Raw genomic sequence first — 14348 nt, 5'->3', positions numbered from 1 at the left:
AGTTGTTCGAAGTCATAACAGAACATTACATGCCAGATTTCTGCCAAATCGAGCAAAAATTGCGGCTTCCAGGCTCAAGAAGTCAAATCGGGAGATCGGTTTATATTGCAGCTATATCCCAATATGACCCATTTGCAATTCGCAACGACCTACAGCGATACTAAGTATCTGTGCAAAATTTCAAGCGGCTAGCATTACGCGATCGACTGCTATCGTGATTTCGACAGACGGACGAACGGACATGGCTAGATCGACTCAGAGCGTCGAGACGAGCATGGGGTCTTAGATGAATATTTCGAGGGGTCTTAGATGAATATTTCGAGGTGTTACAAACGAAATGACTAGATTAGTATACCCTCATCCTATGGTGGTGGGCATAAAAACCTTCAGCAGAACGTTGCAAACTTTACTCTTCAATTGTTTTTGCGTAATGTTGTCATATCTTTTAAATTACCTTAATAGTGTATGAGAAAACCATATTGGTTAAAAGGAGGTTTATATCCCTGATAAATTTAGTTAGTTATCACGAATTTTTTTTATGAATAACCCATCCATATATTGAAAAAATATATTTGAAAAAAAAAGTTACTTACTTGAATCCTCTATGACAAATCTTTTGGCACTTGTTAACTTCAAATAGGAGTTATCCATAGTTCTGGTATTATATGCTGCTTATATTAGAGATGGACTTTTTCCAAAAATTGGGCTTTGGTTTTTTTGCGATATTTTTTATTTGTAAAAAAATTCGGTGTAAACACTTTGTTAATCTGAGCTTCTCAAATAGAATTGCGTTTTTATAAAAGCCGTGTTTCCAAACATTTCTTCATAATAGGTGTAAAAGCAGTTGACTTAAGGAAATGCCTTGAAAAAATCTGAAAAAGAGCAGACAGTAGAGAAATTTTAGCTAAAAATATAGTGGCTTAAAAATATGTTGATAATTAGACGAAGGAGACGAGCTAGACCTATACCCATAAATTTTAAATCACCTCCTTCACATATGTGGCCTTGTAATCTAAAAATATCGAGCAATGCGTTTCACACTCAGCATCAGTGAACGAATCCAAGTCTGACTCTTTACCTCTTCTTCTTTCTTCGAATATTTTTGGAACAACAAAATTGAACGATAAATCATCCAAAAATGCTAATTTATACAGCCGCCGTTTTGAATTGGCACAGCCGACGAAATGCCATTGCCGACGTAGAGTCTCGGCTTCGTTCACTGCTGAGAATGGTTTATTTGAATTGCAGAGTAACGGCAACAACAATAACTATAGACTCTATAGTTGTTGCCGTCACTCAATTAAACCGTTGTGCGAGTGAAACTCACCCCTGCTCTCCTTTGCACTGCTCTCATGATTCGATTAACAGAGCTTGGACAAAATATTCATTTATGGGGAGGAGCAACTAATAGAAAGTTTAGTCTCTCTTGAATTTCATTTATTCCTCAATGATACATAAAACTGTTGTTGTTCACCAGAGATTACTCATGCATAGTTTGCTTAAGGTGTTGTTAGACGATGTTTATTCAGATGAATTTTCCAATGTGGCAACTCTGAAAGTTGAACACATCGTGTGATATGTACGAAATATTTAATGTGAACAAGTTGAAATGTTTAAAGTTCGGCCGGACTGAAACTTGGGAACTCACCACTATCGATTGTATTAAAAATTTACACATATGAACTTGGTCGAAGGGCACATTTGTACAATCGGTTAAAAATTGAAGCTTCTTGGACCCATAGAAAACTTATCGCGAGGTCGAGGTTTATATGGGAGCTATATCATATGTCAAATGTGTCAACTCTGAAATTTGAACACATCGTGTATTATGTACGAAATATTGAAATGTTTAAGGTTCGGCCGGACTGAAACTTGGGAACTCACCACTATCGATTGTATTACAAATTTACGCATATAAACTTGGTCGAAGAGCACACTTGTTGGATCCATAGAAAACTTATCGGGAGGTCGGTTATATGGGAGCTATATCATGTCATTGACCTAGTTGGACTTTACTTGGCACGGTTACTGGGACTCGTAACAGAACTAGAGCTGGCAAACTATTGATAATCGCAACATTCTATATTTTCGATAGTTTTAATAATAAATATCGATAGTATCGATACCTTTATTTAAAACAAAAATGAGAAGTAAAAATCACGAGATCGATTCATATTGGAGCAATATCAATGCATAAACCAAATAAAACCAAGGTTTATAAAGTCAGTGAGTGAGATCATTGTACAAAATGTTAGTCTAATCGGATGAAAATTGCGCCCTCTATAGGTGCAATGTATCTTAAAGGATACATTTAGTGTGGGATTGCTTATTTTATTATGGTGGGTCAACTATGTAATTTGGAAGACACTGCCATATATATTCCAAAATTTCATACTTGTGGAAAGAAAAACTGAAGAAGACAGCAAAAAACAATATCCGCTCCAACCACTTCCCCCCTCCAGTAGTTTTTTTGTGAATGTAAAGCTGCCCCAAGCTAACCAACTTCTTCACAAAGACAGTTTCTTCATGACTTAGGCAAAGGCACGAACTTGGTCATATGGGAACACATTCTTCATCCCACAAGTGCAAAATATCTGCATATATTATTGGATTTATTGTTTTATGGAACATAACGCAAGTTATATTCATTATTTTCAATAAAATATTATTTCTTTTTGGGGCACAAAATATTTTGTAAAATTTCAGCCAAATCGGATGAGAATTGCGGAATTTGAAACAGTGACTTGTTTTAAGCTTCCGGACATCCGACTTAAATATGGTTCAGTTCGGAATATATATTTAGATCTATCGATCTGCTGATTTAGGGTCTTAAGTCCATATGGCTGCAATTATTATCCGAGTTCGTTGCAATTTGAGATAGGGAGTTGATTAAAGCTTCCCAATATCCAACTCAAATATGGTTCGGATCGGTCATATAGACCGATCTGCTGATTAAGCCCATATAAGGTGCATTTATAACCCCATTTCGTTGGAATTTGACACTGTGACACAGTGATTAAGCCTCCCGTCATCCGGCCTGCATATGGTCCAGATCAGATTATATATATATATAGCTGCCACATAGACCGATCTTCCAATGTAGGTTCTTAATCCCGCAAAAAACAGGATTTGTTGCCGATTTCGCTGAAACTTTGACTTGTATAAGAGTTCTCGGGGCATGAATCAAATACGATTCAGACCAGCTCCATTCGGAGTTGTTATAAGAGAGGAGGATTAATTTATCCATGGTGATGGATATTCATAGTCCTTAATGCCTTTTTATATAGGATGGGGGTATACTAATCTAGTCATTCCGTTTATAACACCTCGAAATATTCGTCTAAGGCCCCATAAAGTATATATATTCTTGATTTTCTCGAAGTTCTGATAAAGCTGAAGTCCTTATATGTTTTGTGCCAAGTAAGGTCCAAATCGGTCTATAACCTGATAAAGCTTCCATATAAACCGATCTCCTGATTTGACTTCTGAAGTCCTTATATGTTTTGTTATAACTGCCAACAACTGTGCCAAGTACGGTCCAAATCGGTCTTTAACCTGATATAGCTCCCATATAAACCGATCTCCCGATTTGACTTCTTGAGCCCCTGAAATTTTCCATGCGGTGTTCTTTTATGACTTCCGACAACTCTGCCAAGTACGGTCCAAATCGGTCTATAACTTGATATAGCTGTCATAAAAACCGATCGCCCTATTTGACTTCTTTGTATGATTGCCATTACAGCGTGGACTTCGTCGAATTCGATCGAGCCTTCACTCACCGAACCATTTCAGGTGTTGTTGCAATTTTTTTCGATTTTCTCCCACAGTGCGACGTGTAATATAAGAATCAATAATTTCTATTGAGAGATCAGTTTATATGGCGACTATACCCATTAATCCTTCAATTCTTAACTAATTTGGTACTGCTGTCGACAGATTTAATGCAACCCATTGTCTTGCAATGTAATTCAAACAACAACTCATATTATATGAGTTATTGATGTGCATACATTTTATGAGAAATCCGTTATGTGTAGTAGAAAATCTGAGATGAAGTGAAAAAATGAGAGTGAGAGAGAATTCAATACATCCTATCAAATCAACATTTAATTGAGAGACAGAGAGAGGCTACTACATCCCAGCAAACCAATTGTTACGAAATCGTAACGAAATCTGTTCGTATCCGGAACACAAGGAAACCTTTATGAACGTTTTATGTAGTGGTTGACATGATTTCGGAACGAAACGTCGAAGTTTCCGAGAGAAATCGGGACGAATTCGTTCCATTTTCAGAACGGAATCTAAAGAAAAAATCTTGAGAAATTCGGAAAGGGAAATTTCTTCCAGAAACTTCGTAAAGAATTCTGAACTATTTCTGAAGTAATTTCGTATTGAAATCGGACGTATCTTCCGAAAGTTCGTAAAGAATTCTGAACGATTTCAGAAGTAATTTCGTAATGAAATCGGTTGTTCCTTCCGAAACTTTGTAAAGAATTCTGAACGATTTCGGAAGTGATTTCGTATTAAAATCGGATGTTCGTTCCGAAACTTTGTAAAGAATTCTGAACGATTTCGGAAGTAATTTCGTATTAAAATCGGGTGTTCGTTCCGAAACTTTGTAAAGAATTCTGAACAATTTCTGAAGTATTTTCACATTGAAATCGGACGTATCTTCCGAAATTTCGTAAAGAATTCATATCGATTTCGGAAGCAATTTTGTATTGAAATCGGCCGTACCTTCCGAAACTTCGTAAAGATTTCTGAAGTAATTTCGTATTGAAATCGAATGTATCTTCCGAAAGAGATCAATCAACAACCAAACAGAGATCAATCAACAAACAAGCAGAGATCAATCAATAACCAAACAGAGATCGAACAACAAACTGAATTTAATTTTTTCATTGACACACATAATGGCAAACAAATAAAAATATGTACTCGTTGGGCAGAGAAAAATATCCGTATCTCGGAATAGGTACTACCTATTACTTACAAATTTTCAAGTCTTTCAGGAATGGGCTCAAAATGGACTCCAAAGATCTAACAGCTGCGGTGATGATAATGGATCGTGGCATGTTGTCCGCCCTTCTGGGTGCATTGGCACCTGTAGTCGAGAGTAATGCTTCAAGCTTCGGCGTTACTACCGAAGAAGGTCGACTATCTATAGCGCCCAATCTGGTGACTATTTTCAAAGCGTTCCTAGGACTTGCATTTACTCCAAAAGTCTACACGCCTCAGGGGGCATCTTATCGCCACTCCTATGGATGACCGGCGTTAATAACCTATAACAGAGGGAGCTGACCTGTCCACTAATAAGGCGATGTTATAAGGGGTAAGGATCCGAACCAACCAGATGTATGTCCATAGCGGCATGGGGTGGATTAATATGCGCACACTTTTTCAACCTAACCTAACCAAATGAAGACACAACAACAAAATCTGTCTTTTCTTCTGCATTTTTTTGGGCATTAAATTCAATTCATATATTCTCAAAAATATACAACAACGAAATCAACAAAATCAAAGACTTTGTTCGGAATTCCTTCAGAACTGTCGAAAGAAAAATTAAAAAGAAATATTCGACGAGACGTTCAGAGGTTGTCAGAATTCTTTTAGAACTGTCGGAACAAAAATTCCCTCAGACATCCTTCCGAATTCCTTCAGACATCCATCCTTCAGGCATTCTTCCTTCAGACATCCTTCCTTCAGACATCCTTCCTTCAAGCATCCTTCCTTCAGACATCCTACCTTCAGACATTCTTCCTTCAGACATCCTTTCTTCAGACATTCTTCCTTCAGACACCCTTCCGAATTTAAAAACAAACCATACAAAAAGACGGTCAGAAGCCATTCAGAATTCTTTCCGAACTACCGGAACAAAAATTTCTTCCGACAAACAGTGCAGAAAATGTTCATAATTCCTTCTGAACTGTCGGAAGAAAAATTAAAAAAACCCCATACGAAAAGGCGGTCAGAATTCTCTCAGAACGAACAGAATTCGGAACGAAGAAGAATACTTCAGAATTTGTTCAGATTTTTCAGACATCACACATTTGGTTTGCTGGGATTATAATATTTGGATGTGTGAGTAAGAGAGTGAGTGCACAGAGCATAGAATGGTGGGTGGTATGATGTTGTCATGACGTGTATATTAAATGAAAATGGGTTGAAGTGTTAGACTTGCATAGTTAAATTCTATATTGAGGAAAGCTTATCATTTAACATGAAGCTTTAGCCACAGATATACATGCGTACATACATACACTAATACATGAACGTTGTGCCAAAAAAATGTGTGTGGAGATGGTGTTTTAGTGTGGGTGGCCTTAGAGATTTCGTATAAGAGTCGTTGATATAGATATGGGTGCTGTCCCTCCAAACATTTTCTATCGTGCGAGTTACTAAATCTGCACTCAAGGAAGTTGAAAACAATCTCAGGCGATATCATTTTTTACACTAATTAGTGTCTCGGTACGGGAGAAAACGTGCCACTTGGCGATATATACCCATGAGTGACTAAATAGGGACTAAAAAAAGTTTAAAATTCGATTATCAACGTCATTAATAAAAATAAATATTTTTTTTTTTGGCCTGATGTTTTTTTTACCAGTTAGAGTGAGCCTTATTTTTATTTCTCTTTCTAATTTATGTCTTTTTCAAATCGAGTTTAAAGTCGAAGATTTTATTTGCAATGATTTTCCCTGACTGGGATTTGAACAGCCAACCTTACGATTGTGAGGCGTATGCTATCCCTCTGTGCTACCGGCCTTTTTTCATTACAGAAGCCTAAGTAAACATACATTCTCTTGTGTGAGGTTTTTTAAGGTAGTATCCAAAACAACAACAAAGAATCTATTTTTAAATTTGTACCAATAACAGTTGATTTTGAGAAACTAATTAGCGAAACATGAATGATAGAATTCCGACAGTAATGTATTTTGTTGTTGTAAATTTTGAAATCTCTACAAACTATCATACAAAAGGACCTAAAAAGTGACTATTCTGGGAGGGAGTGAGAAAGTCACTTCCAAATGTTTGGAGGGGTGTTTCAGTTTTGTGAGAGAGGAGGAAGTGTTTGTCAGTGTTAGTTTCATACATGTTCTAAGAGAGCAAATAGTGAGAGAGAGAGGGAGAGAGAGAGAGAGAGAGGAAGAAATGGAGTCTAATTGTAGCAATGGTCATCAGTCGAAACTTGAATTTCAAGGAGGCCACAGTGGCTTGGAGGTTTGCATGTCCGCCTATGACGCCAAGCGCCTGGGTTCAAATCCCGGCGCGAATATCAGAAAAATGATCAGCGGTGGTTAATTGCTATGGTGGTTAAACTAATGCTGGCTACATTTGGGAGGTATCCTGCCATGTTAAAACTTCTCTACCAAGTGGTGTCGCTATGGGGCAAGTCGTTCGGATTCGGCATTGAGCTTATCATCGAGCTTAAACATTGATCGAACTGCATTTATTGATATGAGAGAAGTATCCCCTGTTCCTTAATGGAATGTTCATGGAAAATTTTGTAGAATTTCGTGTAGGAATTTTTACTACTCGTTTATAACGACTGTCCGTGTTTAAGAAAGTTTTATGTAGTTGTCTAATTTCATTTAAATTTCCCTTAAAATCCCAAACATATATTGACTTATTTTTTCTGCTTCTTTTTTTTCAAAACCCTTCCACATGTGTCGTTTCCCAAATATTATGGACACAAACTTAATTTTCAACCAAAGCCAACTCATATTGTATAATGAGATGTTATTTCGAGTGTTCCACTAAATCTTTCGAATGTGTTGTTTTGATAACAAAATTCGTTTTTATGGAGCGAAAATGTGAGGTGTTGTTTTATTTTATTACCTCCGCTCACCTCAAAACCGGTACTCGACGAACTCGCGCAAAGTGTTGGTCGGGTTGGACATCATAAAAGCTACCCTCACATCTTAAATATTAATTTTGCAGTGTGCAAATGAGGAAAATTTAAATAAAAGGGCCATTAATTAAATTAAATGCTTTAGTTTATATTCTCGCGATAATTATAGCATTTCATATGAAAACGTTAAAAAAAAACCGAAAAATTAACATAGGAAATATGCATAACTCAGAGGTTGATGGGGATGAACGATAAAGCCCGATGACAATGTTTGCAGTGATGATAGACCTACTGATGAATAGATAAAACAACAACGTAACCTGTACGTTCGCCTTGATTAGCAACCATAGAAAAGGGGCTAGTCAAGGGAAGCCATAAAATCTCGTCCAATGAAATCTATGCGGAGTGATTTCTGTTTATTTCTTTTGCTCAACACTCTATGACAGGGCTAATAGCAAAATTTATTGCGAAAAAATCGCAAATCGCAGTAGAAAATATTATTGACTTTATTACCGATTAGAGCCTTTAATTAAAAAGTAACCTCAATGTTATTGACCATAAGATTGATAAAAATTCAAGTAATTCGATTGCAATGTTGATTTATTGCCAAGTTTCATTGACTCATTTATGAGGCTAGTCTTCTTTGATAATGGTTTATTTTTGTACGGCAGGTTTCCCTAAGATAATTTTCTCCTAGATAATTGGCTGTTAAATATGACCACTGTTAAATATGTCACTAACTGTAAGATAACAGAGGCTTAAATGTTTGATATACTGTGGAGACAAAGAAAAAAGTTTGGTTTTCTTTTCTATACAGGGTAAGTGAGGGTGGTAGGTAAGACTGATAGTCCTTTACAGACTCACTTAGACAATGTAAGGTCCATTGTGATACCACAGTAGGGACAGAACAAGGCTTTTGGCAGGAATCGAACCCGCGACCCCTGCACTGGTAATCCCAACAAGCTACCAACTCGGCTACCGGGACGCCCAGGTAGCTGATGCGAAATGTTCACACAGTATATCTATTAAACTGGAAATAGCAGCTACATGACATTTGTTTTATGGACAGCCCATCATATTCTTAGCAAGGCGCTAAAAGTATTTGCTTACGAGTTTTTTTTTTTTCTAAAAAGAAACTCATTCGTGATGGGGTTTAAGCGTAATTGCATGATTGCTTTATATTTCGCTGGAAAATCACCAATGGCTATTGCTGGCGAACTGAAGCACCTGAAAGTTAACAAAATGTTAGTGTATCGTACAACTCATCGTTATGCCCAAAAATGGTGCCATATGCCTAAAATGGTATGGTAAGTGAAGGCTAGAATTCCACGGGGCGCCCAGGTAGCTGATGTGAAATGTTCACACATATCTATTAAACTGGAAATAGCAGCTACATGACATTTGTTTTATGGACAGCCCATTATATTCTTAGCAAGACACTAAAAGTATTTGCTAAAGAGTTTTTTTCTAAAAAGAAACTCATTCGTGATGGGGTTTAAGCGTAATTGCATGATTGCTTTATATTTCGCTGGAAAATCACAAATGGCTATTGCTGGCGAACTCAAGCACCTCAAAGTTAACAAAATGTTAGTGTATCCTGCCACTCATCGTTATGCCCAAAAATGGTGCCATATGCCAAAAATGGTTCGGTAAGTGAAGGTTCGAATTCCACGAAGTCGTGTGACAACCAAATGGCTAAAGATTTGAAAATATGCCAAAAAGGATGGAACATATATTGAACAAGTAAAAGCGTGCTAAGTTCGGCTGGTTCGATTTCCAGAATAGACTTCTTGAGCCCTTAGGAGCCTCAGTTTTCATCCGATTTGGTGAGAATTCTTCCAAATTGTGAAGTTTAGGTTTAAGTTATGAATTTTAACATCTATGCCAAGTATGATCCGAATCGACCTATAAACAGATATAGCTCCCATAAAAACCGATCGCCTGACTAGAATTCTTGAGCCATTAGAAGACTCAGTTATCATCCAATTTGGCTGAAATTTGAAACAAAGACTAGTGTTATGACTTCAAACATCCATGCCAAGCATGAACCGAATCGGTTTATAAACAGATATAGTCCCCATATAAACCGATCCTTGGATTTGATTTCTTCAGCCCTTAGAATCTTAAATTTTAACCTATTTTGGTTGATAATTGATCCTAAAACCTATCTTATGACTTACAACATCAGTGCCATGTTTTATCCTAATCCGTCAATATGGTGATATGGGCCCCCTAAGTACTGATATCCCGATATGACTTCTTGAGTCCAAAATAATTGAAATATAACCAAATCCGGACCGATCTAGGCTTTAAATAACTATTTTAAATATCAACAAAATCGGGTAACAAAAAACAGTTTTTATGATTTTCAGACCCTTTACCGGCGCAACGGTCTATATGACAGCTATATCTAGATACAGTCCGATCTTTACCATATTTGAGTCAAATTTCTGCGAAATTGGGTAATAAATGCAGATTTTATGGCTTCCAGCCCCCTTAACGGAAAATCGGTTTATGTGACAGCTATATCTAAATATAGTTCGATCTGAAACATATTTGGGGCGGATGTCGGGAGGCTAAGAAAAACTCGCGGTTTAAAATTTTAGCAAAATCGGGTAATAAATAAAGCTTTTGTGGACTTCAGACCCTAAACTGGAAGATCGGTCTATATGGCAGCTATATCTTAATATAGTCCGATCTGAACCATATTTGGGTCAGATGTCAGGAAGCCTTAAACTACTCACTGTTTCAAATTTCAGCGAAATCCGGTAATAAATAATGCTTTTATGGGCTTTAGACCCTTTTTCGGGAGATCGGTCTATATGGCAGCTATATGCAAATATAGTCCGATCTGAACCTTATTTAGGACGGGTGTTGGGAGGCTTAAAACTACTCAATGTTTCAAATTTCAGCGAAATCCGGTAATAAATAATGCTTTTATGGGCTTTAGACCCTTTTTCGGGAGATCGGTCTATATGGCAGCTATATCTAAATATAGTCCGATGTAATCCATATTTGGGTAGGATATCGGGAGGCTTAAAACTACTCAATGTTTCAAATTTCAGCGAAATCTGGTAATAAATAAAGCTTTTTATGGGCTTTAGACCCTTTTTCGGGAGATCGGTCTATATGGCAGCTATACCTAAATATAGTCCGATCAGAACCATATTAAGGTCGGATATCAGAATGCTCAAAATAATCCAATGTTTCAAATTTCAGCGAAATCTGGTAATAAATAAAGCTTTTTATGGGCTTTAGACCCTTTTTCGGGAGATCGGTCTATATGGCAGCTATACCTAAATATAGTCCGATCAGAACCATATTAAGGTCGGATATCTGAATGCTCAAAATAATCCAATGTTTCAAATTTCAGCGAAATCCGGTAATAAATAAGGCTTTTTATAGGCTTTAGACCCTTTTTCGGGAGATCGGTCTATATGGCAGCTATATCTAAATATAGTCCGATCTGAACCATATTTGGGTCATATGTCAGGAAGCCTTAAACTACTCACTGTTTCAAATTTCAGCGAAATCCGGTAATAAATAAAGCTTTTTATGGGCTTTAGACCCTTTTTCGGGAGATAGGTCTATATGGCACCTATATCTAAATATAGTCCGATGTAATCCATATTTGGGTAGGATATCGGGAGGCTTAAAACTACTAACTGTTTCAAATTTCAGCGAAATCGGATAAGAAATAAAGCTTTTATGGGCTTCAGACCCTTTATCGGCAGATCGGTCTATTTGACAGCTATATCTTAATATAGTCCGATCTGTACAATATTTAGGCAGGATGTCGGGAGGCTTAAACGTATTCTCTGTTTCAAATTTTAGCGAAATCGGGTAATAAACAAAGCGTTTAGGGGCTTTAAACACTTTATCGGGAGATCGGCAGCTATATCAAAATATAGTCCAATCTGAACCATATTTTGGTCCCCCATCCTATGGTGAAGGGTATAAATATATTTCAGAATAAAGTTTTACACAATGTTTTTTAGATGTGTTGCCAAATTTTTCTACAAAATTTGTATAACTATTCAATTTCATTCATTGTGTGTTTTGTTTTGTTACCGGAAACGGAAACATTTTTATTGCTTTACTTGGAATTTTGATTTTTGTCAAAAATCCCACTCACAATGACTAATAAAAAACAGCTTTTTCCAAATTCTCCCAAAAAAACATCCCACTTTAATGAGGGAATAGATAGATGTTTTTTTTTGTCATAACTATCTCAATGTTTGCCTTTCTCATACCGCCAGGTATTTAAGCCGATTTTTTTTGTCTTTTTTATGTGAGCACTTTCACCCATTCTAAAAATTTGATTTTGAAAATGATGAAAAAACTCATCACGTTCTGCTGGAAACTTGTTTTTGCAAAATTTTAATGAATCTAATAAGGCGTGCAAACCACTCCGTAAAAAACAATCCGCATAGAAGACCATTAAATCAAACACTGCGATTTACTATTCGGAATAATTCATGGCAGGAAAAGAAATAAAATCACAAATGATTGAAACAAAATTCTAATAGATTTCGAGTTTTGACGAAACAAGAAGAAAAATAGTGCAAAACATGCGAATCGCATATTGAAAAAAAAAAAGTGATTTTTATTTCGCTTAAAACCGGCATAACAGCCATGACGAATGCCAATGCAAATCTTTATCTATGGCAGAAATGTTTTTGTGTTATGACAATCAATCGTTGAAAAAAATCCTCATGTCAACTTAAACAAAAAATAAGTGATAGTGGTTTAAATGCGATATTTAAGTTTTGATTGATAATTTCATGTTTATTGTGACCGTTCTTATGACCACCACCGTAGGATTGGGGGATATATTCATTTAGTCATTCCATATGCAACATTTTGAAATATCAAAAGTGTATATATTTCGGATCGTCGTAAAATTCTAAGACGATTTAACGATGACCGAGTGTATGTCCGTTATCCGTCTGTCCGTTATCCGTATGTCCCTTATCCGTGTGTCCGTTATCCGTCTGTTATAATCACTCTAGAGCCTTCAAAAATTGAGACATTGAGTTGAAATTTGGCACACATACGTCTTTTTGAAGCACGCTGGTTAAGTTCTTGAATGGGCCAAATCGAACCATATTTGGATATAGCTGCTATATAGACCGATCTCCCGATAAAGGGTCTTATGCCCATAAAAACTTTATTTTTCATCCGATTTTGCTGAAATTTAAAACAGTGAGTAGTTTAAGGCTTCCCGACAACTAACCGAAATATTGTTCAGATCAGATTATATTTAGATATAGCTGCCATATAGACCGATCTCCCGATAAAGGGTCCGAAGGCCATAAAAGCTTTATTTTTTAACCGATTTCGCTAAAATTTGAAACAGTGTGTTATTTTTAGCCTTTTGACAATCCACATAAATATGGTTCATATCGGACTATATTTAGATATAGCTGCCATATAGACCGATCTCCCGATAAAGAGTCTGAAGCCCATAAAAGCTTTATTTTTTTTAACGAATTCGCTGAAATTTAGTACAGTGCGCAGTTTTAAGCCTCCCAAAATCCTACCCAAATATGTTACAGATTGGACTAGATTTAGATATACCTGCCATATACGCCGATCTCCCGATAAAGGGTCTGAAGGCCATAAAAGCTTTATTTTTTATCCGAATTCGATGAAATTTGAAACAGTGTGTTATTTTAAGCCTCCCCACATCTGACAGAAATGTGGTTCAGATCGGACTTTATTTAGATATATCTGCCATATACGCCGATCTCCCGATAAAGGGTCTGAAGGCCATAAAAGCTTTATTTTTTAACCGATTTCGCTGAAATTTGAAACAGTAAGTAGGTTAAGGCCTCCATACATCCGGCCCAAATATGTTACAGATCGGACTATATTTAGATATACCTGCCATATACGCCGATCTCCCAATAAAGGGTCCGAAGGCCATAAAAGCTTTATTTTTTAACCGAATTCGCTGAAATTTAGAATAGTGCGCAGTTTTAAGCCTCCCAATATCCTACCCATATATGTTACAGATTGGACTATATTTAGATATAGCTGTCATATAGACCGATCTCCCGATAAAGGGTCTGAAGGCCATAAAAGCTTTATTTTTTAACCGATTTCGCTGAAATTTGAAACAGTAAGTAGGTTAAGGCCTCCCTACATCCGGCCCAAATATGTTACAGATCGGACTATATTTAGATATAGCTTCCATATAGACCGATCTCCCGATAAAGGGTCTGAAGGCCATAAAAGCTTTATTTTTTACCCGAATTCGCTGAAATTTAGAATAGTGCGCACTTTTAAGCCTCCCAACATCCTACCCAAATATGTAACAGATCGGACTATATTTAGATATAGCTGCCATATAGACCGATCAGGGGTCAGAAGCTAATAAAAGCTTTATGTATTACCCGATTTCGCTGGAATTTGAAACAGTTTTTCTGAGCCTCACGATATTCGACCTTAATAGGGTTCAGATCGGTTTATAATTGGATATATCTGCCAA

At 36.7% G+C, this 14348-nt stretch overlaps 1 protein-coding gene across 2 annotated transcripts in view; it reads right to left on the bottom strand.

Annotated features, from left to right (window-relative positions):
• The window catches only part of LOC106090816 (uncharacterized), a 240974-nt gene that overhangs the window by 32139 nt on the left and 194487 nt on the right, over positions 1 to 14348 (bottom strand). For both annotated transcript variants that reach the window (XM_059368382.1, XM_013257135.2), the window contains one exon: positions 594 to 872. In XM_059368382.1, coding sequence (XP_059224365.1) covers positions 594 to 651 — 58 coding nt within the window. In that variant the 5' untranslated portion in view covers positions 652 to 872. The remainder of the gene's footprint in view (positions 1 to 593; positions 873 to 14348) is intronic.

The sequence above is a fragment of the Stomoxys calcitrans genome, chromosome 4, assembly GCF_963082655.1.
Source record: "Stomoxys calcitrans chromosome 4, idStoCalc2.1, whole genome shotgun sequence".
NCBI classification, from domain to species: domain Eukaryota; kingdom Metazoa; phylum Arthropoda; class Insecta; order Diptera; family Muscidae; genus Stomoxys; species Stomoxys calcitrans.
The sequence above is the reverse complement of the archived record's forward strand: the minus strand, read 5'-3'. Positions and strand labels throughout refer to the sequence as shown.